Source organism: Psittacula echo (assembly GCF_963264785.1).
Source record: "Psittacula echo genome assembly, chromosome: 1".
NCBI lineage: Eukaryota > Metazoa > Chordata > Aves > Psittaciformes > Psittacidae > Psittacula > Psittacula echo.
The window spans coordinates 167,133,722-167,161,514 of record NC_137735.1 but is presented as its reverse complement, the minus strand read 5'-3'; the positions used below and the strand labels follow the sequence as shown (position 1 = coordinate 167,161,514).

Here is a 27,793-nt window from a genome sequence, read left to right as displayed (position 1 = left end):
CAAACTCTATTCCAGAACCCAAGGGACAAACTAAGCATCATCCAGCTCTGAATTTGACCATGCATGGATGGGAAGCATTGGTGGCGATGTGGAGGGCAAATACTGGCCTGAGCCTCTCACTACATCATCTGAAGCACTTAATGCATGACGTGAGTGAGACCACAGGGCTTTCTAGGTTCTAGATCGAAGCAGGTTGGGAACACAATGACTATAGGACTTTTAATGCAGAATTTGAGGCCTGATTCAGTGTGGATCTTAAGGTGGTGCCATTTCAGTGAAATTACCTCTCCTCATCCTACAGCCAAAGTTAATTTAATTCCTGTTTGTGTTTTTGAATAGACTGCAAATGAAGAATCGCTCAAACCAGTCTCCAGTCATGTGGTTTTGAACTAACAGAGGGGAGACTGATATTAGACATTAGGCAGAAGCTCTTCCCTGTGAGGGTGCTGAGGTGCTGGCACAGGGTGCCCAGAGAAGCTGTGGCTGCCCCATCCCTGGCAGTGTTCAAGGCCAGGTTGGACACAGGGGCTCGGAGCAAGCTGCTCCAGTGGAAGGTGTCCCTGCCTGTGGCAGGGGTTGGAACTGGAGGAACTTCAAGGTCCCTTCCAACCCAAACCCTTCTGTGATTCTATGATTCTATGATACGGATGTCCTTACAGCCATTATTGTAAACAGAATATTATGGTGTAAATGTACAGAGCACTTGGCAGCAGAGATTCACTGCCTGGCCCGTAGACAGATGTTAATCTCTAGTGTCAGCACTGCTGCAGCCACAGCCCTGCTGACCAATGCCATGTGTGGTGTTGGGTTTTTCATACACATCTCTTGATCACCAGCTTTTTCATATAAGCCATGGCTGAGTAAGAAGAGGCAAAGGTTAGCTTCACATTGATGACAGAGGGGGTCAGGTTCTTATAATTTATTTTTAGTTCACCAAACCATTCCAGTCTCAGATTCAGATTCTCTAAAGCAAACGTGCTTGTTTACCCCACACATGTATTTTCTCATGTTGCCTTGTTTTCCTGTGCCCACATCACTCCAGTGTGAACTCTGGCATGATGAAAAGCAATGTTGTATTCATTTTGACACTGACGGATTTCAAATAGAACTGAACATAATTAGATAACGTGTAATTTCGTCCCATTTGGATCCTACTCTCAAGAGTGTTTGCAAAGAAGCTTACTGGAGCCTTACATGCACAACTTGAAATTCTGCTGATGATAAGAGAAGCACACTCTTAGGAAAACACACTGATGGGCAGGACAACACCTCATGACTTTAGCAAAGGAAATGCGAATCTCTATTGGCAGTGCCTGCTTTCAATTTAAGCTTCTGCACAAAGCTCCAACAAGTTGATTCAGAATCTTTCCTTATCCATTTTTCTCCTGAATCAACACAAACCCTTACTAATGTCTGCTCTTAACAGGCTTCCCGAAGAGATGGTATAGTTTCTATTGAGGTGACAGCCTTCAGCATAAACTGCAGTTTAGAAGCATTTTCAAACAGTCATTACCTTCCTGGTAGTATATTAGAAGAGATTATGCATTGCCAGACACAGCAAGCCTTGTCAGGTCAGGGCAAACCAACATTTTAAGCTGCTTGGCTCATACATCTCAAGGTACGTGTGTCCCTGCACAAATTCACTTTCCCTTCAACCCAGTAGTTAAGAAAATCCACCGTTCATGATGCTGATCGATCTGCAGTGTGGTCAGATCAAATCCTGCTTCTCATTTTAAGGTTAGAGAAGGAGAAAAATCTTCAAATGTGATAGTAAATGATTGGATTATAAGGAAACTTTGAGGAAAAAGCCTGTTATTTGGTCCTTGGTGCCTCACCAAAGAAAGCTCTTTGTATAATTTTTTGGGGACAGGATAAAGCATGTTTACATTTCATAGGCATCTGCCAAATGGTTGTGTAGCTTTAGACTGCTTTAGAGCCCAAAGCTGGCTTTGTCTGCCAAAGATGAGTGGTGCCTTGACTAATGATAGTGGCTGTCTGCAAGGTCACTTGGCTTCCTCCAAGGATGGAAATGGGAAACTGGTCCCCAGTAAGACCTGGTGTAAACACCAGTGTCTGTGAGCACATCTTCTTCATCAGCCAGGAATGGGAATTACCCCACAGTCCCCATACATGGGCAGGCATACTGCTGGCCCTGCGTGGGGAATGAACTCAGTTCCTTACTGGTGTTGAACAGCTTGAGGGAGCTTGGACACCCTCTAGTTGGCTTGTTTCACTCTATGGTTGCCATATGGGCTTGATTAGGGAAAAGATTAACGGATAGGACTTGTCTTTCCCCAGCAAGCTATTTCTACAGTTAAGGCTTCACAGGAAACCTCCACGCTGCCTCACCCCAACAGGAGGCTGCCTGAGCACAGATGGCTCAAAGCTGAAGAGGAAGAATGTGCTTAAAAACCCAACTTGCATCCCCCATTTCATGTTGTGCTGTATAAATTCTACATGAAGTGGAGTCGGGAAAAGGCTCTAAATACCATGCTGTTAGAAAAAACTCATTTTGGTCTTCCACAAGGAGCTTTAGGGGGCTTGGAGCAACCTGCTCTAGTGGAAGGTGTCCCTGCCTGTGGCAGGCGGTTGGAGCTGGAGGAGCTTAATGGTCCCTTCCAACACAAACCATTCCGTGATTCTATGATATTCCTTCTCCATCAGTCATTCACATCTCTGTCTGGTTGTTCAGCAGCACATGGAAAAGGTCATGAAGATTTAACTTTTCCACTATGTTAGACAAGTAATTACACCTTTTGCAGGACACACTCTTACAGCACAGAGCATTGAGACATTTTATTACAGGCTCCTGTTTCCATTTGCTTGTAACTTCATGAAAATGCATCCCTTTGAGGTTTTGAAAATTGCTGGTATTTAAGAAATTACTTCTGTTAAAATCTGAGTTACTTCTGACATCCTGGTGGTTACAGGTGAGTGATAATAAACTTCAATAGCGACTCTGAAAACTGACTCCATCAAATACTGTCATGAGATTCCAGGTTCCTTTTCTTACTGTAACTCTACATCGGATCATCAGTGTTTACAAAAATGTATTTTCCAACTACTGTCCTGGAAAACCACACTAGGGAAAACATGAGAGATGAAGGTGATGTTTTGTTCTGTTTTGTTCTGTTGTGCGTCACTGCCAGCAAGACCTAATCTGTCTTCTTATCTGTTCCTTTTCTTTCTCTGTTCTATGTTCTCCTACTTTTCCTTGATTTGATTATAGCTGTTCCCTCTCTTTCATCAAATCCCTTCTCCTTCTGCTGGTGGAGTGGGATGAAATCCGGTTAACGGGAATCTGAAATTCAGATTCAGGAGAACACTCCAATTTCCAATGTTAAACCCATCGTATGCTTCAGCTTTGATACTGCCAGATGTGCCCTCTTCAGTCATGCTTTCTAACTCACCCATTTGCTTCACAGAGCCCTCTTGCACTATCTATCAAGTCAGTGGAGAAAGGGATCTCTGGGAAGTTCTGTGATATGGGATATGCAGGTAAGAGACGCATTTTTGGTATTGTGATGTTTTGATATTAAGGAGACATTTAAAAAAGCTGTAGTGCACTGTATGAGTGTATTAAACTTGATGTGTACTTTTCAGAGATAAAAGAATCCTGAAAGCTACATCAACATTTAAAAGGAGAGGGAAAAAGAAGAGAACACTGAAGTAATGGAAGGAGTAAGACAGAAAGATGTGAATGGATATGCAAGAAAATGTGAGAGGAGACAGAGAATCTGGGAAAAAAGGAAGGAGTTGAAGAAAATCTGTCTTGACAGACAGAGGGGACATAAATAGCCCTTGTCATCAGGCAGCAGCAGCAAGTGCTGCATACACTCAAACCCAATTCCCAGGGCAGGAGCCACCAAAAGCAGGAAGAGAGGCCCTAGTCAGTGAAGCCTAAACCTCAGTGAAGCCATGAGCCTGCAGACAATGGGACTGAGTGAGGGCAAGTGAACAATCAGAACCAGAAGGAACATAGACTTTAGGCAGACAAAAATATTACATCAGCAGTCAATAAGGAAGCAAAGGGCAAACCCTCCTGCTTAGAGTCCCACTCCCACCCCTGCTTTTAATACATTCCTTCCTCAGTCTGATGTAGTGATTTCTTTTGACTCTGGTTGTGTAATATTGCTGCTAAATACTGTCAGTGGCCATGCTGAGTGCTTGGCATCTTGATAAGGAATGGCCTAAGTGCAGGCTTGATGAGATGAAGTGTGAGCTTGCAAAGTATTCAGCAGCTTCACTTCAATGGCTCCACTCACAGCTGTGGATGGCTACAACATCTGAACCTGAACACAGACCAGGTCATCTTTTGAGGTAACCACTAAAATTAACAGGTATTACCGATTCAGAATGTCTGACATAAAGGTCTAGACTGCATCATAATGTGATGCCCAACAGAAATCTCGATGTACCTTACATCTCTCTCCAGTTTGAGCTCACACTCTGTGAGCAAACTGCAGCTTTCCCATTTCAGAGCAGATAGACTTGACACATGCAAGTTTTTGACCATGTAACCACAGTGCTCATCCTACCTACATGACATGGAGGATAAGTCAGCACACTGGGAATTGCACGAAGCCAAGCAGTACGGGATCAGTCAGCAGGCTACAGAAGGACTAGTTTTGAGGGCAGTGCAGATATACACCAGTGGCCAAAGAGCAGGTAGAACCACGCTGAGATGTGCCTGCTTCCTGGGACAAAAGTAGCAAAGACACAGGCAACATGTATCCAATGTTCCTGTTATGTCACATAGAACTTTAAGCATTATAAATAACAATGATCACAAACACTTTCTCAGACTAAGAACTGTTACAAAAATGACGTGTGGTGGAAATGCTATTGCAGGATTTGTATGTGGGAGTAGTGATAAAACAAGTATGATCCCACAGTCAGCCGGTTGGAAAGCTGTGAGTCTAGAACGATTCCACATCCTCGTTATAGTAGTGAGACAGGAAACGAGCATATGGGGAAACAAAAATGGGGATCTGTAGTTTGAGAAAGTATGAAATAGAGACGAGATGGTTCAGATGGAGTGGAGAGCTCCTCATAGAAGACATTTACTTAACTAATTAACCACTCAGGGAGGAAACGGATCCCTAGCTGCAAGTATGGTTTTATATTCCAACACTGTCTGAGATTTTTAAGAAGACAATTAAGACTTGGACTTGGAAGGATTCAGATCCAACCACAGTTGCCTCTTGGGATTTATGGGATACTGATAGGTTAGTGAATCACAATTACTTTCCAAACTGCATTGCAAAGCAGTAAATAATTCCTGTTTTCTGTTACACTTTGTCTGCCCAAGGAGAGGAATCATTCAGACAACAGCAATCCAACCTGCCATGTCTTACTTACTTCCTTTAGCCATTTTCTCCCATATGAAACACGTTATCTGCAACTGTGCTCACACACGGCTAAGCAGGTTTCCCACATTCTCAGAGAAAGTGAGATGTGCTGGTATGGGTTGTTCCTATGTCAGGGATGATACTTCCAGTTGCTTCAGAAGTAACACTATTTGTGCTATTTTTAATCTAAAATGAGAGAGAACTCCAAGGAAGGAAAGCCTATCAAAAATGGACGTGTCTGCTGAAAAGATTTACTGATCTTTTTCTAACCAGATGATAATTAACTCATTTAATTTACCCTGGAATAATGGAGCTTTCTACAGACTGTCACGAAATGTCCTTGTACTGCAGTTAGTAAAAATTAATATTGGAAGTTGAAAGCCCCACAAATCAGTGCAAGTTGTCTAGAACTGCTTATCTTAAACAGTTCTTTTAATATATTATGCTAAATTCCTCAGTTACTATTGGAATGGGAAGTATTTAACGATAATGATTTCACAAACACAGGATTGTTTAAAACACTCAAAACATTTACTAAGCATGCTCTTTTTGTACCATTACTGAATGTCTTTTGGTTGTATATTTTAACTACTGTTTATTTTAATCATACTTCTTATGTAGCATCATATTTTATCGCTACTTCAAATTCCCTCTTAACCACAATTGTTTTTTTTAACCCAAAGTTGCTCCTTCTGCTCATAACACCACTGTGGCATTTTAGATGTCAGTCTCAAGCAGCTGTCTGTTGCATTCCCATGCTTCCAGCCTTCCAGTTTTGTTTGTAGCTGGGTTTGCTGCCCCATGCAAAGCATGGGGATGTATATGCATAAGGAATTTGCACACAGGGAGTGGGAGCACTCAGTTTAAGGAAGAAGTGGGGCTGGGATCAAAGTCATCCCTCTCATGATGTGCACACGAAAGTCAGGAGTGCTGGAATGACGAACCTGGCCTATCCTGTCCTGTGCATATTCATCTAACAATAGAAGCATAGAATGGTTTGTGTTGGAAGGGATCCTTAAAGCTCCTCCAGCTCCAACCCCTGCCACGGGCAGGGACACCTTCCACTGGAGCAGCTTGCTCCAAGCCCCTGTGTCCAACCTGGCCTTGAACACTGCCAGGGATGGGGCAGCCACAGCTTCTCTGGGCACCCTGTGCCAGCGCCTCAGCACCCTCACAGGGAAGAGCTTCTGCCTAAGAGCTCATCTCAGTCTCCCCTCTGGCAGGTTAAAGCCATTCCCCTTGGCCTGTCCCTACAGGCCCTTGTCCCAAGCCCCTCTCCAGGTTTCCTGCAGCCCCTTTAGGCACTGGAGCTGCTCTCAGGTCTCCCCTTCAGGAGCCTTCTCTTCTCCAGGCTGACCCAGCCCAGCTCTCTCAGCCTGGCTCCAGAGCAGAGCTGCTCCAGCCTTCACAGCAGCTCCGTGGCCTCCTTTGGACTCGCTCCATCAGCTCCACCAGCTCCACATCCTTCTTTTGTTGCAGATGGGGTCTTGCGAGAGCAGAGGGAGAGAACCACCTCCCTCAACCTGCTGATCACACTGCTTTTGAATTTGTGTGTGATTTTCACACACAAGCCTCAGAAATTCACCCATAAAGCTGCATTAAACCCATATCCAATGCTGGTGGTTTGCCAGGGGAAACCAGAACAGGGGTTTCCAAATGAGGGTATTGTGTTCACAGTACAGCAGCCAAGATAAATCCGAGGGGCAAAATGCCTGTTTTATGTTTTTCCCTCTTTATTTTTTCACAGGAAGCCTGCTCCTGCTAGGTACCTCAGTGCAGAGGTGCAGGCTCAGCCTGCAGCTCCTGGGAAGGTGCCCAAGATGGGTGTTGGAGAGAACAGGGCTCGGCCCCAGAGCCAAACATGCTCCTCGATATGCACCCATCCCTACGAGCACGACGGCAGTGAGGCCCAGGCGAGCGTTGGCTCCGTGAGCCCCGGCCCGCCATCCACTGCCCAGGCCTCGTCACGGGCACAAGATGGCGGCAGAGGGCCCAGACCGCGCAACGCGGCCGGTCACCTCCGCGCCTCGTTGTGAGTCCAAGATGGCGGCGGGTCAGCGCTGTGGAACGTTGCTGGCGCGGGAGGGGCGGGGACGGTTGCCATAGTGCCGGTGTCACACCGGGGCACTTCCTGGTTGGAGGCCGCCGGTCCCGGGGCAGTTGGGCGGGGAACTGCCGCTGGGGAGGGGGCGGGCGGAGGCCCCGGAAAGGAGGAGGAAGCTGAGCAAAGGTAAGGGGGAGCCGGCAACGTCCGGCTATTGTGCGGCTCCCCCAGGGGTGGGGGAGCGCCCCAGGCGCGCGGCAGGGTGGCCGCCTGGACCCTTCCTTTCCCATGGCGTGGGGGGGATGTGTGTGTGTGTGTGTGTATGGGGGGAGATGCCGCGCCGGAGCTCTCCATCGGGGCGGCCGGGTGGGACCTCGTTCCTACAGAGCTGAGGGGAGGTGGGCAATACCATCCTCCCCCGGGGGGAGACCGGGCTGCGCGCACCACCCGCGGGGCTGGGGAGGTGGAAGCGGCGGGAGCCGGCTCCCGGAGGGTACTGGAGTGGTTCAGACTGTTCCATTGCAAGCGGAGGGGCTGTGTTTGGAGAGTCCAGGCTGTTTCTGCTGAGGGGAGAGACGGGAAAGGCAGTGTGTGTGGAGCTGTGGGGCCGGAGCGGTGCGGAAGGCGGTTGAGCCCAGAGGGCCGCGGGAGCCCGAGGGGAGCCCTGTTGGAGATCCCCCTGGGTCCCATTGTAACGCTTGAATGAGGTGTGGTGGCGGTTGAGGGGGGAAGGGATCCCCAAACATGGTGAGGGGTGCGCTTCCCTCTGGAGAGTGAGGGGCGCTGGGCCTCGCACAGGGGCTGGGGACGCTGTGTGTGGAGTGTTTTGGGGTTCACGACTTTGGGGCCTTGTTGTGGACCCCCCTTCTCTATCCAGGTGGGAGGCTGCAGTATTGCCCCAGTTGGGAGCAGGGAGGTTTTGGATGGCTGAGCCCCTGTTTTAATGCGACTTTCGGGCAGTGCTTCTTTCTGTACCTGTTCTCCCTTCTGCCTTTTGTAATGCTTCAGGTATGTGGAGAAAAGTGCCAGATCTGGCACACAAGGGTCCGCAGTCCTGCGTGCTTCCCTTCCCCCAGGCTTTGCTGCCAACAGGCTTCAGTCGCCATCTCCCTCTCTTAGTCCTTGCTGGGACCATCCACAAAAGAGCCAATTACGAGATGTTTCGGGTTCTTTTGGTGGTGTGGATGGTTGCCTGTAGGAAACCACCAGAGCCGTTGGACTGCAGCTGAATGAGAGTCAACTGGTGACTTAAATCACTGTCGCCAAACTCTTTGCCCGCATACACTTGAGAATAACTTTCTTTGTGCCGTTCTCAGGAGCAGGCAGCTGCACAGAAAGCTGTCTGTGAGTGTAGTTACTTTTTAGCTTTCAGTTATAGTGAAATGACAGCAAATGTGCATCTGCCTTGTTCACAGCAAGTGCATTTTGTGGAGGATCAGTTTTATTAGAATAATTTTATTAAGTGGTTGTTCTCTGTGCTTATTTAGCTTGGTGTGTACCCTGCAATCCGGAGCTGCTGTGTGACAGTCGAAACTCAAACTCTGCTAGGCGTGTGTCTATGAAATACAGTGGCCAATCAGCAGTGCCTGAAACTCAAAGCAATTTGCTTCAACGCTTTGTAGTGTAAATATTCCTGCTATGAACAAAGGAGGGTGTGTCATTGTGCTTGTTTCGTTTGTGCTTCCTCATTTGTTGCCAGTCAATGGTTTTGTGTAGGTTCTTAGACAGTAGTAGACCTGTTTTGGTGTGAGTCTTATATTTGAGCTGTCTTGGGCATTCTGCTGAGCTGGAACACTCGAAAGCTTGGTGTTGTATTAGGGATTTTTATGATTTTCTTCTTAATAGCCGTGCTCTTAAGTAACTTAGTTTTGCTCCTTTTTAATTTCTGTTTTCACTGCTTATAACTTTGAAGTTAATTTAACTTGGATGCAGTGTAAAATAAGTATTCAGTAGAACTGCCTTTTAACCAGCTGTTCTTTTGCCCTCTGATTATATAGCATGGAAACCAGTAATTTCAGACTTAATGTTTTGCCAGCCAGCTATCTATAAGACTTTGAAGCATGTGCTTCTGAAATCTCTATATGTGTTTTCTTTGAGGGACCATAACATTTTGGTTCAAAGAAGAAAGTAAAGGGCAGTAAAATACTGATTTGTGTCAGTCGGGCTCTCTTTAAGCTATTTTGTCTTTGTGTGTATGTTTAAACACAGTGCAGTTGCGTGGTGCTCCTGTGATTTCTGGTTCTTGGGAATTGAGGATATAAATTCTTAATGTTAACTTCTTAGCATCTAAGTTAAACAGATACTACAATAACATACACACAGATTAGTCCCAGGTCTTTAATCAGCAACTTAAAGGAATATCTTTTCTCTAGTTATAGTTCATACAGTTCTAATTTGCTTTAATTTACTTGCAATCTGGGTCCTATTAAGTATCCTGAAACAGAGTACTTGGTAAAAAAAAAAAAGAGACCCGTAGGTGTGGAAACAGATAACTGAATGTATTATTAGTGTGCTTGAATTTGAAGTCCTACAAGGCTTCTCTCACTTGAGGCATTCCTTTCAAATCTAAGATAAAACCCTGGTAGTTTCACAGCTCCTTAAGGTGAATACCACCAAAGGCTGGTGGGTGTGTGTTAGCAAAGGAAAGACTGGCTGGAATACAAGGGTTGGCTCTTTAGGAACAGAGAGGGATCAAAGGTATATGTGCGGGTTTTTTATAGCCTTGTTAATTGCAATGGAAAGCATTACAGGATGTCAGGTATTATTCTGAATAAGAAGACAGTTTTTCCAAGATGGTATCTTTCAGTAAGAAGCTCAACAAGTAATGCTCTTTCTTTCTTTCTTTCTCTGTTGTGTAATAGTTGGAGAGAACCCTATAAGCATTGAAAGAAATCAGTTCAATGGCTGAGAGAGCTGAGGAATAACTGTTTAGTTTTTTACACACATCATAAGGACAAGCATCAATGTTGTAATGCGCTAGTAGAGACCTGATATTTGCCAGTGTTGATTTTCCTGACTTTCTGGTACTTCTTGCTAATGCTATGCTTGAAATTACGGCTTAAAAATGAAACTTCCTTTTTTTTTAGGGACTTAAGCACTTTCCAGTAGTTCAGGTAAAATGATCAAGTTGTGAACTTAAGGGAAATCTTCTAAAGCAGTGTTATTTCAAAGAACAAAATGTGAATTTAACCAGAAGTCTGTATTGGCTACTAAGCAGATATTGGCAATAGCTAAGTGAAATATTTAGATGTAGAAGGCAAGATAGGAGTGACATCTTAGAGCTGGTAGTCCAGTTCTGTGGTGTACTGCAACAGTTGCTTTCACGATTCTGACACGCTTTTAAGTAGTATTTAGCTGCTATATTTTCCCCTACGTGTTTCCTTAGTGTGTGACTAGATTTTTGTAAACCATACAGTGCATAATTATCTATTATTAGCCTTAAGTGGTTTTCAGAACTGATGTTTTGTTTTTTCCTAATGAACAGCCTTTTCCTGTGTATACACACAATAAAATGTCTTGTAAAGTGGTATCTCTGAGGCACAGTGGTGTTAGTTCATATTTACAAAACTAAGGTGAGACTGTACCTTTGGAAAAACAAGTTGGATGGGAGACTCTGTAGAAGATTAAAGAACAATTCGGACCCAAATGGTAGTATGGAGCTCTGGTCAAAAGTGCTTTGAACCTGGGTTGAAGGCCACCTGTTTGACTCATTTGATGTTCTCAAGATAATAGCTGTAATTAGCCCAGTAAATAATTAAATGTCATGGAAGTCCTGTCTGCGAATTCTGACACCAGTAATAAGAAGGAAGGTGGCAAGACTGCACTTCTAGTGGTGTGTGACACTTTGATTAGGCAGTGTGTGCTTCATGTGGTAGCCATTCATAGAGAATTGACAGGACCAGCAGTTCAAACTCTATTCCTCTTCAGTGACTGCACCATCCAATGGCTTTTTGTTCATTGTGGGTTAATTTATAACATTTGCATATGTATTTCTTCAGCATGATACCATTTTTTCCCCTACTGAGCCTCTTCCTTGCCTTTTTCAATGCAAAAAGATTTGCTTGTAATTGTCAGTCTGCAGCGTTTTCAAAGGCTTCCTGTTGCAGTTGGATTCTTTTTCTTTTACAAAACTGGTTTTAGCATTTGATACAAGAGCCTTCCTGTGATGTGAATCCGGTCCTGTGATAGTTCCTCTACTTCTTTGGCACATGCTGTAAATCTGGAAATGTTGTGTAAAGTTAAGCATTGGGAAAAAGATCCCTACTTTTGTCTTTTTGTGTTTTAAACCTTGAGAGATGAGGAGAGTTGAGGCTTGAAATCTGAGTCAGCACAAGATACTCTTTGGCTGGATTAGCACACGTGGTCAGGTTCAGCAAGTTCTGATTGATTTTGGAAAGAGGAAAGAAATCTCATCCTATTCCATAATTTACAGAAACTCTCTGCTTGTGCAGGTATTAGAGGAGAGCTCTTTAGCTTAATAGATGTGTTTAGTTTTCTCAGCTGTGAGGTTAAGTTACTTTCGGTTTGCTGTTCTGTCAGACTTGTGTAAACTTGCTTTTAGCAGCAGGAGGGAGATTATATAATAAATTTTCCAGAATGTCCTTGCTGTGCTGTCGTTGTTGGAGATTAAATCCTCTGCATCTTGCTTCAGGGAGAGCCAGGCACATTGTTAGTGAATCTATATCTGCCCTACTTTGATACCTTTTCTCATTTGGTTATGAATTGGCTGAGCTGATGAGTTACAGTTGCTACAAATGGTAACTTCTTTCAGGTTTTGTTTCTGAGGAGGAAGTGTTGGATGCTAATGCCAACCCATGCTGCTTTAGTAAACTGATTTGTAGTTCTTGTGTTCATTAAAGAATATATTACACCTTCCTGGTTGCTGAAGGAAAATACTACTTTGGTATTTTCAGTTACTATCTCCATGTTATAGTCTTGTACTTTTAACTTCTGAAAATTATCATCTTTTGGGAGAAGTTATACTTTATGAAATAGTGCAGGCACACAAGTTTCTAATATGAATGTTAGAAGAAAGTATACATTTACAGTTGATAAACTACAAATATATCCATAAGCAGTAAAGTTCCCCAGTCATAACAAATACATCTTTGTGTTCCTTTTTTTAACAAGGAGGATGAAAGGATAGTAGGAAGGGCAGTTTATATGTAAACATTTATTTGAGTTATTTGAAGTTCAAAAATGATTTGTCTCTTTATTTTCCTACCATCATTAGGACATGTATACATCTGAGAAACCTCCAACAACATACTTTGCTTCAAGACCTCTCCTGGATTATACGCAAGGAAGTTTCCAGTCATGAGTAAGTAGATTTATTTATTTAAGAGAAAAGAAACCCTTAATTTGCAGTTGAGAAGCAGTGTGCTTCTGTAGTGGGTTTTATAATGTGGTTCCTCCTCAGAAATGTTCATATGAAGTTTTGTCTCTGCAGTCATTTAAAAATAACGAACTAAAACTGAGATTTGGCAGATGCTGTTCTTAATCTGCAGGTTTTTGATCTTTGTATGCTCTGTAATACTCCTGTGTTGGTAGTCTGGTAGAGTTTTCAAGAAGGTGAGTTCTGTCACAAGCCGATACTTGTTTTTTTCAGTATAAATATAAACATGGAAAATATCTTGGGTTTGTAAAGAGCTACAAAGTATGTGACCATCCAGTAAAGTAAAATACCTGGTAAAAATCCAACGTAAAATGAATGGACTTCATTTTATGGGGAAAAATAAATATATTACTTAAATTTCAGTATACATGCCTGCTTCCAGAGGAATTTTGGCATGAGTTGGAAAGATCTGAGCAATAGAAAACTGACTAAAGATCTGTTTTGGTGGAAAAAACCAGATGAAAGATGCCGGAAGTTTTGTTTTAGGCCATATCTGATGGGTAAATCTCTTTTTAGCAAACTGTTTTGAGTATTTGAAGGTTTTTCATAAATTTTGTGGATGTGAGAGTTCTTAATGTAATTCTTGGCAGCAACATTACCCAAACTTACACCATGTGGAAATAAGGATATAACTTCATATGCACAGGAACTGTATTTATAATGTAACTTGGTCTCAACACAACTGTACTGAATCTCTTGAAGAACGAGCATCCAGTTCATAGGATAATTATATTCTGTGGTAGTAAAATAAGACCATTTGATTTTCTGGGAGGAAGTGAGTAAAGAAAATTGTTGGTTAAATTTCTTGTCAAACTAAATGAAAAATGACTGTTCATGACATCTGGAAGGAAAACCAAGAATGATGAAGGAAATGGTTGCTATATGCAGCAAAGGGAAATCTAAACCAAAAAAAGGGCTGCAAGTACTGCTGGACTTTAGGGTTTGTGCTTTGAGTAGATAGAACTATTTTAGTATTTATATAGAACGATGCCTGTTTTCTGTTTCATGTTACTGTTCACACTTGTTTCCTTTCTGACGTTTAAAGTATTTGCTGTATTGCATCCATGACAATGTTCCAGGCAGTTATTCAAGTAGCCGAATATTCAGTTTGTGAAATGCTGCTATTTTAATCATCACTTGTTTTATAAAGCATCTCATGTGGTGTCACTGCCTTATGTATAGTCTTAAACATAAGTAATGATTGCAAGTCTTCTTGAGTCATAGTTGCTGTGTTAAATGTGGCTTGCCAGTGTGTTGTGACAGTTTCATAACAACAAATACTGCTGGGGCTTGAGCAAAACACCATTGGTTTTGGGCAGATTTTGACAGGATTCCAGACTGGAGAGTTTACCTTTTATATTAGGGAGAATGAAGATCCTTATTCAAATGAAAGATAACACTTTGGCAGTATTTTTTGTGGTGGTTAATAAAGATACTATTCCAAATACAGTCTCTTTGCAGGACACTGTATTCTTGTGGTAGATTAGCTGCTTAAGTCCATGGTTAAGTGATGAGGTTCATGGGCATAACAGAAAATTCCTGTTCAGCTGGCACTGAATTTCTTAGTTTATGGTTTGAAACTTCAGAGAAACTTGAACTATAAGCACAGTCTACATTTTAGGTTTCTCTCTACTAAATACCTCAATCTATAAGGTATTTATCATCTTACAAAGATGCATACTTCTGGAGATGTAAGCTATTCACAAAATCTGTGGGCACCTAGAATAGCTAGATGTGGTAAAAGCGATTAAAAACCAAAAATCTATATAAAATGTGGGAACTTCAGACTTGGGAATGCCAATAACTTCATGGTGTTAAAAGAATTCAGAATGATGGTATGTGCAGGCTGCATTATAGAATCCTACTTGTTAATTTCTTGTGATACACTTGATGAAATTTCTATTTCCATTGCTGCTTGTGAAGGGCTGTTCTGGAATTTCAGATTAAATCCCTCTTCTAATATCTGTCCTAAATTTACTCCCAGGCAGTTCATATCTATTGAGATTTTTTGTTGTCAAACTTTATTCTTTAGCTTAAAAAGTCATTTTTACTTTATATCATGTTTGTCATTGCAGCAGTTTGTTCCATAGAGTGTATTACTTCACTGAAGTAGCTTGTAGAAGTAAATCTGTAATATCTTGGTGCTTCAGAAGGACACAAGCTTATTTTTTAAGCAAATGATTAGTTAAATGTTTTTGGAAAGTGAACAGGGGAGCTACTGTTGTTCTATAACTTGTAATAGTTACCAGGTGTGTGGGTAAGTGCTTTGGATCCTGTTGTACTGGATCTTCCCCAGAGTGTGGGAAGAGTATCTACAGAGTTGAGAAGTCCACCATTCATGGCAGTATCGGGCAATACAGACGATCTGAAAAGGTGTTAAAACTGAGGCAGGCTCTATTAATAAGGCTTTTATTTTGTGGAATGCCTTTGTGAATGTTTGCTTTCATAAATAAGGATAAGAGAAATCTGTATTTGAAATTATATTTTAACACTGTGTGCTCCATAAGACAATGATGGCATATGCTTCAAGGGTGGGTAAGAGTATACAGTGGAGCTAAGTTAGATTGACTTTTGTTTTGTATTTAAAGATAACTTGTCAGAGAAATCCTGGCTGTGTTTAACCTGCCAACAGTGTCACACCACAGAAGCAGTTGGTTTCATCTACACTTTCTCCAGTTGTTGGCAGTTAGCTGCCAGAAAATGTGTAGTGTCATGATAAGTTCTTATAAACCACGCTCCTTATGTTTGGGAGTTTTCCTGTGCTTTCTCCTTTGAAGAAAGGTCAGTGCAGTGAACTTACTTGAATTGCTGCAGTGAACTGTGCAAACAATTAAATGTTAGTGTATATTGCAACAAGCTGCTGACACCTTCATACTCTTTCCCCTCTTAAATGCATAGGATGCAGTGCTAACTTTGGTGTTTTTTTTTTTTTTTTTCTATTATTCTGCTGTCATAATAGAATTCTTCTGTGCAATTTTCTTTGCTTTGTCTTTCTGCTTTTAGTTTTGTTTCTCACACCCTAGAAACTTAACAGTGCAGGCAGTTGGGAAGTTAACCTGCTATTCTTCAAGGTTCAGTATATCTCTGTAGGTTTGCCTTGTGATTGACTGAGGGTAGGAGCATGTTTAGCATGTTTGCAGAGATGCTGTGCAGTGTAATCTTGTATTTTGAAAATGGTCAGTGTGGTCTGGTGATGAGGTGGGAAACTTTTTGCTTCAGTTCAAATCAAGACCACAATGGTGTGATTAAAGGTTGCTTCTGTTTGATAGCTGATTATATATCATGACCTCTCATTACAGCTGGCTTTCTAGTTTGTGTTCACAGAGGAGCCTTTGGGCTTTGTGACTTCTAAAAAACCTAGAAATGTTTGCCTTTCTTTTTGAGTTCTTGTAGTCTGTGTAAGGAAATACTTTTGGCTGTCAGTTTCTCTGTTCATGAGCAATAAACTTGGGAATTAAACCAAATGTTAAGGTCAGCCTTAACAGGTAAACATCCAGTGTTTTAGTAAGCATGGGTTATTATTCGTATGCTTGCAACTGAGGAAAGTGTGTTGTGGGCTTCTGTAAAGCTTCCTATGCTAAGAAAAGTCTGCCTGGTTGAGATTGGCTCAGTTCTCCCCCCTCGCTTTCAATCTACCCTCCCTGTACGCCAGAATGAATTTGAACTAAGGACCAAGGCAAACTGTTCATCGCTAAAATACCTCTTGAATGAAGTAGTATAATGAATAGCGAAAGGATATTAGATTATGTTGTTACATGCTAGTTTTTGTTTTACTTTTGAACCATGAACCCTGAAAACCCATTTATAAAATACAAGCTTGAAGATAGAGAATATGAAGTATTTTCTTCAGTAGTTCTTCTGACTTCGTAGCACAATTACCTCCTATTCTATAAATACTGTGACTTGAGAAAGTGGAAGAAGCTTTTGTCTTCTAGGTCAGCTTTACTGAGGTTTGAAATAGTCATTCTTTATGAGAAACTGAAGATCTGAATGATAAAGAATTGTTGGCATAGGGGATAAAGGACCATAATGCTGCGCTGTTAGTTTGAAGACTTTGGATACATTTAAAGTAATTTAAGAGTTAAATGATAGTAACTCCCCCTGCAATTCAACTATCTGGAAAAGAATAAAACTCACAAGATGTTTAAAATAGTAAGCTCCTGTAACAACCCCATAAAAACAACCCCATAAAAATGTTTGCTCTATTTTTTCTCAAAACTATCTGTGGAGTTTATCACTGTATATAACTGTAGTGACATGAGTGCTTGGGTCAGAAGTAGCAGTGTAGTAACTATTTGTTTTTTTTGTAGTGAGAGGATGAAGCATGAAAAATACATGTGTGCTAAGTTGTTTGGCTCCTGAACCTAGTGGTCAGGAGAAGCTCTTAACCATTCTTGAACTTGCTTTGCTGTTACGCTTCTGTGTTGTCTTAACTTTTTACTTCTATTTTCTTCAGACGCTGCTCCTTACTGCTGTATGTGCTGGCTGTCCCCGCAGTGTAGTGCAGCTGGTCGAGGAACACTAACAGCAAGCTTGCTGGAGATAGTATTCTGAGTTAAAATGTGGATTCAGAGATCAGAGTTAATGGATTACAGAAACTTGTGTGGACTTGCAGCAAAGCTTTGAGCGGAGTTGAGTTTCATTAGTACAGTCTGGCCTGTAGGAGTAAAGCTGAACTGAGGGTCTTTATTCATGATCCCCTTAACATGTTGCTGTTGCCAATAGAGAGGGTGGTGTCCTTTCTCTTTCTGAATTCCTGCATTCTTCCTTGTTGCAGGAGCATTCAGGAGTTTGGTTTGAATTGAATGGGCTCCTAAAGCTGTTTACTACATAGCTGCGTGAATGGTTGTACTCCTGTAAAGCAGTGAGAGAACGTGGGTCAGAGTAAGTAGTTGGTGGGTGAGACTGTGGTAATGCTGTTTCTCCCTTGAAGCTTGTATGGAACTGTAGGTCAAGTTGTTTAGGAATGTGGTAATCTCAGGCTTCCTCTATACTAAGTGCAGAGAGGCATCTCCAGAGGGCTAATCAGATCTCGTATGACCCAGTTTCTCACCAGTGCTGAAGTGAAGCCGCTCCTCTAAATAGAGTGCATCAGTAGCAAGAAGGTATAAACCCAGATACTTCACATGCACAGAACTGATGCATCACATTGAGGAAATGTTGGCATGTTAGTAGAAACTTACTTGTTTTCTTAATACTTGTATTCTATAATGTTTGATTTTTTTCTTACTTATCCAATTGACAGAATGATGCAACTGTTCAGACCTTGTGTATTTTTCTTCTTTGCTGATAGCTATTTAAACATAGCAGAACATAAGTGAAAGCTTTTTGAAGTTTTTCTGTAGTTAAGCAGACTTTTTAGATTGATTCATTTATTTATAATAAATAAGAAGAGGCTGTGTGGAGACCTCAGAGCAGCTTTCCAGTATCTGAAGGGGGCTACAAAGATGCATGTGACATTTGTATTATATATTTTTATTATTTTCTATTATATTTTATGTAAGTGTATAATTCATATAACATTCTTTTTTATATAACATTCTTTTTTTCATTCTTTTTTTCTATGTGTGTATACGTAGAGGGAGGGAGTAATCTTTCCGAGTTTGCCTCTCCCTGTTTTGGTTGGTGGCCAGTAAGGACTGATGAAGTATTACGAGTAACTTGCATACACAGAAGTACATGCTTTTGGCAGGATAATATTCTCCTGTTACAGGGATTTTTATTTAATCTTAATTCTTGAGCCTATCTCTGTACTTCTTTATATAGAATTTTGCACAATAATGCCTTTATTATGGGTCTTTGATACTCCTGCAGCAGAGAGTAGCAAAAGAACACTGTAACCTTATTCTCTGGAGTGAGTATCAAGTATCCACCACTATGTAAGCAATTCATATTTCTGGGATCCTATTCATCCTGTGATAAGTTGAGGGTGGTGTTCAAGTACATTCCGAAGGGAGAAGGATGCAGGAACTCACAGCTGAAACAGAGATGAAAAGTGAGAGCTGTAAATGTAGCTGTTTTGGCAAACGCCCCCTCTTCGCATGCAGACACAGAGCAGTGTTCTAGCAACTGCATGGAGGCTGAAGTAAGAAGCTCCCGACTGGTGTTATAATTTCCTATTGAATTGGAGAATTCACAAAACAGCAGCTGAGTCAGATGAGGGATTAGAAATGGGCTGAAGAAGAAGGTTTCCAACAGCAGTGTTAAGTGAGGTATTTAGAGGACTTTCCTTGCCTGTGTGGGTCATATTGTTCTCCCTTTCTGTACAAGTGATTGAGTAATATGTGCTACTGTGTTGGAAAAGTGAAGCTATTGCTGCTCATTAGTGTAACTTTGCCACAGATGATAAAAACAAGTGAGCTGCAGCCTCATTTTATGTTATATTCCATTACTTGCATACATATTCCAGCAATAAAATGCCTGACGTACAAGATGCATGGTTATTTTAAGCTGAATAGACCATGTTTCAAGAAAAACAACTCTGACATACTTTACCCAATTTTTGATAGGAAACAACTTTGATTTGTAGCATGGATGAAAAACATTTGGATTGTTGCCATCAGTGGTGTTATTCCAGCAGTCCCAGAAGGGTTACTGGCTCCATCTTTAAGGTTAAGATCTTTTCGGTGCTTAAACTATCAAATCTGTTGTTGTTTCTCTGTTTAAAGGATGGTTGCAGATGTTTGTGTAAATAAAGGAACTGCACTTGATACCCTATCTATCAGCTGATTATAAGGTTTGTTTAATCTCTTATTGCATAAAAGCCCCCTATAATGATGAGATTTTAATGCTTAAAATAATGTGGAAAAATGACAAGATGGTGCTGGAATTTTTTCAAGGCTATTGGTAAACCTGTACCTATCCTGCTTAAAATTCCTGAAGGAAGCAGAAACCTGTGTAGGACTTCCAAGCTGCTTTGGTAGCTGGTATGTTGCAGTTTCCTCTTCTGTTTTTCTTCTTTTAATTTCCCTCGTTTTATTTCATGTAACGTAAACATTCTCTGGAATGCAAGGCATCCAACATGCTGTAGAATCTCCAGTGCATTTGGCCAGTGCAATCATTAATCTAATAGATCATTAATATAAAAGGGCACTTTGTTTTAATAAAGCACATTGGTTTGCCATAAGAGAGGATTCTTGAATGCATTCTTTCTGTGTTACCCTTGAAAAGCTCTTTGAAACCCTGCCTAATTCCCTGGTAGGTTGCTGAAAGGCTCCCTCAGAACTCTTTTGAGCAGCAGTCCAACTTCCCAGAACTTCTAGATATCAGGAAACAAGTCTCTCACCAGAATATGTGCTCTTGCATTCAGTATAAAGCTTTTTCCTTTCCTCTTGGTAGTAGAATGTTGTACAGTGTTACAGGAGAAGTTTTACTTTAGAATGCTATATTTGAGTTGTACGAACACTATGACATACCCCTCCTTCCCTGCCATCTCCCAAACTCACTTTTTGAGTGACCTGTCAGCTGCAGCTCTCTGCACTTATGATGCTGTGCTACAGCCATAATTTGTGTCAAGCCTGTTCTACAGACCCAGCTTGCCTTGCATGCTTCAGAGTGGCTATATTTTTATATTACATTGTATCTGGTTTTAAACTAGGCAAGCTTTTAGCTTCCTATTTCTTCTCCCCCCCCTCCCCACCCACCCAAGTTACAGCAAGTTAATATAAGAATGTTTGAAGGACATCAGGGTTGGTCTTGGAAAACGGGAGAGGCAAATTTAGGTTTATAGTTTGCCTTGTGAAGATTAACTACAAACTGGAAAGTGTCAGTTTTGCTTGTTATTTCCTCCCCACTTCCTTCATATGCTTTTTTATGCCAGAAGCAATTACAAAAAATGTCCATACTTTTTACTGTCACACTGTGGTAGGAAAGTAATTCTTTTTAGAGCAAAGGCTACTGAGTCATTTTTAGTGGCATTTCAAGGTTTGTTTATTCCCCATGCGATAAAACAAGCTCAAAGAAATAATATTTATGTGAAACTCAATGTAAAGCTCTTGGGTGGTGTTGGTATTTCTTAATGCGTCAGTCATTGAGTGGAACATCTACCATAGAATCATAAAATGGTTTAGGTTGGAAGGGAGCTTAAAGCTCATCCAGCTCCAACCCCCTGCCACAGGCAGGGACACCTTCCACTGGAGCAGCTTGCTCCAAGCCCCTGTGTCCAACCTGGCCTTGAACACTGCCAGGGATGGGGCAGCCACAGCTTCTCTGGGCACCCTGGGCCAGCGCCTCAGCACCCTCATAGTAAAGAATTTCTTCCTTATATCTAATCTACCCTATGTTTTGGAGATCTAACTCTTAATTTGTATTTTTGTTTAATGCTGTGTATTCAGTGGTTTGGCAAGGTCAGGTTAGCTGTGTGCTGTCCAGCAAACCTGAAAAGATCAAGGTCAAGGATAAATCTACTGCCAAATGGAGGATGATGTTACTTCTTTTTCTCTTCCTTTAGCACTGGTGTAGTACCACTGGTAGTTAAAATAGTGGATTACAATGCCTGACTAACATTGAGTAGAGTGTTGCAGTTCAGTCCCTTTTTGTGTGGACCATGAGCAATTGCTGGCTAAAACTTGGCACCTACAGAGAGAGTGAGGAGAACAGTAACTGTGCATCAGTATTCTGTCTGCTAAATCTGAGACTTAGTCACTAAGGCATGTACAATTTCTCTGTCTTTGCTTGTGTAATAGGTAGGTCAGATGTTCTTCATTTTGATAGTGTGATTGTCTTAAAGTGAAGCTGAATCAAGTGTGTTTTACATTGCTGCTTCCGGGCTCTGTCTAGCAGAGTTTATCTGCCAGCAGTTTTGTTGAGATGCCCAGGTCTTGTAGAAAGAGCTAGAAGGGTAAAAACGAATGTGAATTGACTGAGAAGGGTAACAGCAAGAATATTGTTCAATGCTGGGATTTTGCAGTGTGTAGTTTCACTGTGTGCAATAACGTATGGAACTTAGCTGTATGTTTTTGTGTCTTCCCCTTTCCCTGTTTTTAGCATTTGTTTTCCTTTTCTTGAGTTCAGAAGTTTTTGCCTGGAATAGAGAAATTAATTTCATTGACCATTTATTGGGATTCTCCATCATCATCCTGAATTTAATGAGCAGCTTTCTTGTATGCTTAAAGGAAAAGAAAACCAACCTTGAGAAAAATGTGAACAAATGCCTCTCATGCTTTTTAATCAGCCTTCACTTAGATAGCTTTCTCTTACAATTATTTCTTTTCCAGCCTCTAGATCAAGCTACTTTCTGCTACTGAGAAGATGTCTTCTAAGAGAGACTCATATATCTAAATCAGTTTGCTTTGAAACCTGCAGCCATACTTTCATGCTTTGAAAATGGTAAAAAAAAGTGCTAAAAATGAAGGTTAAATATTCCTAAGTCAGTGCAAATTCTGTTGGATGAAGCAGTTACTGACATATTTATTATTTTAATGAATGCTTTGCAAAAGGCAGAGCCAAAAGCAGTTGTCTTTGAAGAATGAATGACTTAAATAATAAATGGAGTAGTATCACTTGTGGAGGCATTTTCATAGGAAAGGCTACTGAAATTCAGGTAGCAATAGGATAAGGGGGAATGGCTTTAAACTGATAGAGGGGAGATTGAGATGAGCTCTTAGGCAGAAGCTCTTCCCTGTGAGGGTGCTGAGGCGCTGGCCCAGGGTGCCCAGAGAAGCTGTGGCTGCCCCATCCCTGGCAGTGCTTAAGGCCAGGTTGGACACAGGGGCTTGGAGCAAGCTGCTCTAGTGGAAGGTGTCCCTGCCCGTGGCAGGGATTGGAACTGGATGAGCTTTGAGATCCCTTCCAAACCAAAACAGTCTGGGATTCTGTGATCAGACTTTTGGAGAGCACTAGACTGTCTTTATCTTTTTCATAGTTCCCATTAGTGCATTACTGTCAAAGATTAATCTGTAGAAAATAATGAACATCAGAATTCAGAGGCCCAGAGACTTATGGTGAGGGTTAGTTATTGATCTGAAAATCTGGAATTTTCCTGTTCCATCTATAGGAGCTTATTTAAATCTTAAAACTGTAGCTTTCAGTTCATAGATCAGAAAATTAATTAAAAATACTAGTAAGAGAGGATAGCCTACTTTATAGCTGCTTTATTAATAATTTGTATCATGTTGTCTATGTTTGAGCTCAGTGCCTGTGTATTTCAGGATACTGATTTGAAGACCAGTTGTGACAGGAAGAGTCAGAGGAGTCTCATAAACTAAAATGTTCCTGTTGATACTTAAGGCTATGCCAGGACTTTGCTGCCAGGTTGACTTTATCTGAATTTATTATTTTCTCTAAGAAATAAACACTTTTTGCTCTGAACTCATTGCTCAAATTTTTTTTACAACATGTTCTTCCTTTTATTTGATATTTAAACAATCTTTTCCCTCTGATGTGCCTTACTTGTGTATCCTTCATCCTTTAATCTGTTGTTGAAAACTCTTCTTGTGCTTATGAAATAGTAGTTGTTCTGGTAAGGAACTCCTCATTTGCTAAGATGGGAGGGAAGCTGTGCCATGTGTCACTTTTGAAATCACAGCTTTTAAAGGAAACCTTTGGCCTGGTCAGTAGAGCAACTGCCCTCATTTCTGGTGGTACTTGTTTTTTTATAGCCCTTCTTATGCCCTGCTCACTTTGTAACATACCAAAACACCATCTGTAATTCACAGGTGTAGAAAGAAGCAAATGGAGCACTGCTCTTGGAAATCCCCATGTCTTGTCTGTAATGTCAGGCTTTGCCCTTTTGCACAACTGAAGAGACCAGGAGGAATGTTTTGTGTGTGTATTTATTTGCTTTATAGATGGTTGCAGCAAGACTTGAAGCTTGATCCCACTTCCATCCAAACAGATAGGAACAGAACTGGATCTTGGGCTGGTCCCTTATGGGCCACTGTGCTCTGGGTTGTCAGTTTCTTTGGTGTGCCAGGCCTGAAAGTTTGGTCTCTTAACTGTGGTTAGAGTTGAGCAGGTAGGGAAAAGGCTATAAATATTCCTGCCTCTGAGGAGTGTAAAGTAGGATTCTGAAGACGGATCTGCACAGGATTCTGCAGAGATGTGGTGGAATCACCTGTGGGCAGCTGGACAGTTCAGGTTGATGGGAGATGGAAAAAGAACAATCACAGTAACTATGCATCTCAAATGGAATGTGCGCAGGCCTGCTGTTCATATGAATGAATGCCCACAAGCCACTTCAGTGTGGGTTTTCTTATTTTATTAGTAGCTTGTACATCTTGCTTTCTGTAAGTGAGGGCACAAGAAGCAGGAGCTCTTTTTTTTGGGTAGCTGCAGTGCTGCTTGGCATTACCCTGAGGGCTCTTGATGGTTCTTAAAAGGCTTAGCCGGAATGTCATGAATATACAACCATTACAGATTAATAGAAGAGTGTGAAGGAGAAAATAGGAAGTTTTTCTCAAACTGAAATTCTAAATTGTGTTTTTTCCTCCAAGTGTCATTTGACAAATACCCACTGAGCCATCCTTCTGCAGCATCTTTGCTGCTGTAAATGTTACCTCCTGGCAATATGCTTCATGAAAAAGAATGTTTTCAAAAGCCAGTTAATTATAATTATGTTAATGGAAGCACTTTTATTTTGAGTGATGATAGCTGACTAATCAGATGCAGGTCATTCTTTCTCTGATGGTTAGGAGAGGTCAAGGGTTGCACACAGTGATCCATAAATTCCCATTGTGGTTAAGTGCTCCTTATCACACTGACAAATTACATCAGGTTGGTGATGTGTGCATGACTGCTGTATTCCTTACAGTTTTGAAGTTAAGGGAGAAAAGCAAACTGCAAGAACATTATCAAGCACATCTTGCTTAGAAAACTAAAAACGCTTAGCAGGAATTCAGGTGATACTGAACATGTAACACTGCTTTTCCCTTCAAACAGAAGCTACTTAAATTGTCACACTGCATTTATGATGTGGTTTCCTTTTGGTTTACCTTGCGTGTCTGTGTCAGAATTGCTGTGAACTTTTTGCCTGGTAAATATTCTTGCCCACAGTTCAAGTTTTGTAGGATGTGGTCTGAGAGATGGCAGTTGTAACAGATTGTGTGGCAATGTCAGCTGGGTGTCATGATTCAAAGATAAAAGTGAACTATAACCAGGTAACCGAGTAACAGATGAAGTTACATGATTTAGCCAGTTAGTGTGTTTTGTTTCATAGAATCCCAGACTGGTTTGGGTTGGAAGGGACCTTAAAGCTCATCCAGTTCCAACCCCCTGCTACAGACAGGGAGACCTTCCACTAGAGCAGCTTGCTCCAAGCCCCATCCAGCCTGGCTTTGAACACTGCCAGGGATCGGGCAGCCACAGCTTCTCTGGGCACCCTGTGCCAGAGCCTTGCCACTCTCACAGGGAAGAATTTCTTCCTAATATCTAATCTAAACCTACCCTCTGGCCCCTCACGAGAGCAGAATAGAGGGGCAGGATCACCTCCTTTGACCTGCTGGTCACGCTCCTCTTGATGCAGCCCGGGATACGGTTGGCTTTCTGCGAGCGCACACTGCAGCCGGCTCATGTTCATTTTCTCATGGACCAACACTGCCAAGTCCTTCTCTGCAGGGCTGCTCTGAATCTCTTCTCTGCCCAACCTGTAGCTGTGCCTGGGATTGCTCCGACCCAGGTGTAGGACCTTGCACTTGGCATGGTTGAACTTCATCAGGTTGGCATCAGCCCACCTCACAAGCGTGTCAAGGTCCCTCTGGATGGCATCCCTTCCCTCCGGCGTATCAACCGAACCACACAGCTTGGTGTCATCGGCAAACTTGCTGAGGGCGCACTCAATCCCACTGTCCATGTCACCGACAAAGATGTTGAACGAGACCGGTCCCAACACCGATCCCTGAGGGACACCACTCGTTACCGGTCTCCAGCCAGACATGGAGCCATTGACCACAACTCTTTGCGTGCGGCCATCCAGCCAGTTCTTTATCCACCGAGTGATCCACCCATCAAATTGATGTCTCTCCAATTCAGAGACAAGGATGTCATATGGGACAGTGTCGAACACTTTGCACAAGTCCAGGTAGATGATGTCAACTGCTCTGCCCCTGTCCATCAGGTCTGTAGCCCCATCATAGAAGGCCACCAAATTGGTCAGGCAGGATCTCCCCTTAGTGAAGCCATGCTGGCTGTCACCAAGCACCTCCTTGTTTTTCATGTGCCTTAGCATGCCTGCCAGGAGAATCTGCTCCAAGAGTTTGCCAGGCACAGAGGTGAGACTGACTGGTCTGTAATTCCCTGGGTCATCCATTTTCCCCTTCTTGAAAATGGGGTTTATATTTCCCTTTTTCCAGTCATCGGGAACTTCACCTGACTGCCATGATTTTTCAAATATGATGGCCAGTGGCTTAACAACTTCATTTGCCAGCTCCTTCAGGACCCGCGGATGGATTTCGTCAGGTCCCATGGACTTGTGTACGTTTAGGTTTTTAAGATGGTCTCGAACCAGATCCTCTCCTACAGTGGGCCTAGGGTCTTTATTCTCACAGTCCCTGCGTTTGCCTTTCCTTACCTCTTTACATGCAAGGACATTTGTTTGAAACCTGGAATTTAAGTGTAGGTGCAGGAGTTAGAAATAATTCTTCATATAGGAAGTGGAGACTTCTGTTTGTAATGGTTTAAAGAATCTTTTTCAGGAAGAGGTAAGTTACAGTTGCACAGTTGTCCACAGGCTTCCTATTGAGAATATTCCTATTGGACACCTGAATATTTGCAAGGTGGGAGAAGAAATCAGTATTCAGAGAGAATAATTTTAACTTGTCTTTATTTTGCCAAACCAAGTACTTTGGGCTGGTTAGTTCTTCTGACAGCGATGGATTAACGGGCAGGTTGTAAATGAGACCGACAAAATAGAAAGAGTTTGTGGTGCTTGTGCTCTTTGTGTTTCAAGAGACTGACGTACATGTGGATAAATAGACCAGTAAACGTAAAATCTGAAAAGCTTGTGATCAGCAGCTAGAAATGGAAAGAGATGACCTCTTCTCTCTACCCTATAAAACTTAAGCAATGGGAACAGAAGGTCTAAAGGCCAGAGAATATGTCCTGCTGTGCCTTGATGGTGGCCTGTGGTTTGTTTCAATGTTATGGTAGTTGGCTTCCTAAATCGTGTCTTTGTTTGGGTAAAGCCTCACAAGGCTGTGAAGGAATTTGGTCTCCTGAAGTGTTCACAAAGCCTCTTCAGGGCTGATGATTATTTGACTTCAGCCTATAAAGCATGATTTCTCAAGGTTTTTGTTTGTTAGCTCTGTAGAGGCTGTGACAGAAGGTACTTCTGAAGTGCCTTTGTACGTTTTCCAAATGGTGTTAAAAATGGTGTGGGGCACGTACTGCAATTTGTCTGCTTAAAATTACCTAACAGAAGCAGTGATAGCAATTTAGCTGAAATAGTTCTCTGGGCCTCTGCTGGTGGGAGAGAGAAGAACGCCTGAAATACTCCCAGGATTTCCAGCGTGCCTCCTGGTGTGCAAGAATTCTGTTCACATAGGAGGGTGTCAGAGATGTGCATTCAAGGAGAGAGAAAAGGAGATGAATGATTCTTTCTCAGGTGTTTCCTTGTGTCTGATGGAGTTTAGATTGAACTTTAATTCTGTGAGCAGGTCTGATGCTGGCTCTACACTGCACTGATAGCTCTTCTTAAAGCATTCCGTGGAATTTCAGGACTTGAGACAGACTTTTAGAGGATGCAGACACGGCTGCTGAGCTGAGAGGAGAATGTTGCATCTATCCACGTTAATTTTCAGTGGTGTTTTCTTTAGTTACTTTGTGGTGCGAATGTTTCCTGTAAACTTTATTTAGAGGAATTGGTATGCATTCTCTGCAGTAAGTAATTTTAAAATGTTCTGTAGAAATACATTTAGGACTGCTTGCGGTTTTTTTGTCTCCTTCTGCTGAAGTCACTTTAAATCCGTCACCCCAGCCTGTACAGTCATCAGGCAGAAATCTTTCTGTGAAGGTAGGTGAGTTGTTCCTGCATCAGTTTTGCTTGAGCATCCTGAAGACAGCCATATAATC

General features: G+C 42.0%; 1 protein-coding gene across 1 annotated transcript in view; it reads left to right on the top strand.

Annotated features, from left to right (window-relative positions):
• The first annotated feature begins 7,513 nt into the window (after positions 1–7,513).
• USP6NL (USP6 N-terminal like) overlaps positions 7,514–27,793 on the top strand; it is a 118,567-nt gene continuing 98,287 nt past the window's right edge. The window contains exons 1-2 of the mRNA XM_080627836.1: positions 7,514–7,581; positions 12,629–12,715. Of these exons, the coding sequence (XP_080483962.1) occupies positions 12,712–12,715 (4 nt within the window). The 5' untranslated portion in view covers positions 7,514–7,581; positions 12,629–12,711. The remainder of the gene's footprint in view (positions 7,582–12,628; positions 12,716–27,793) is intronic.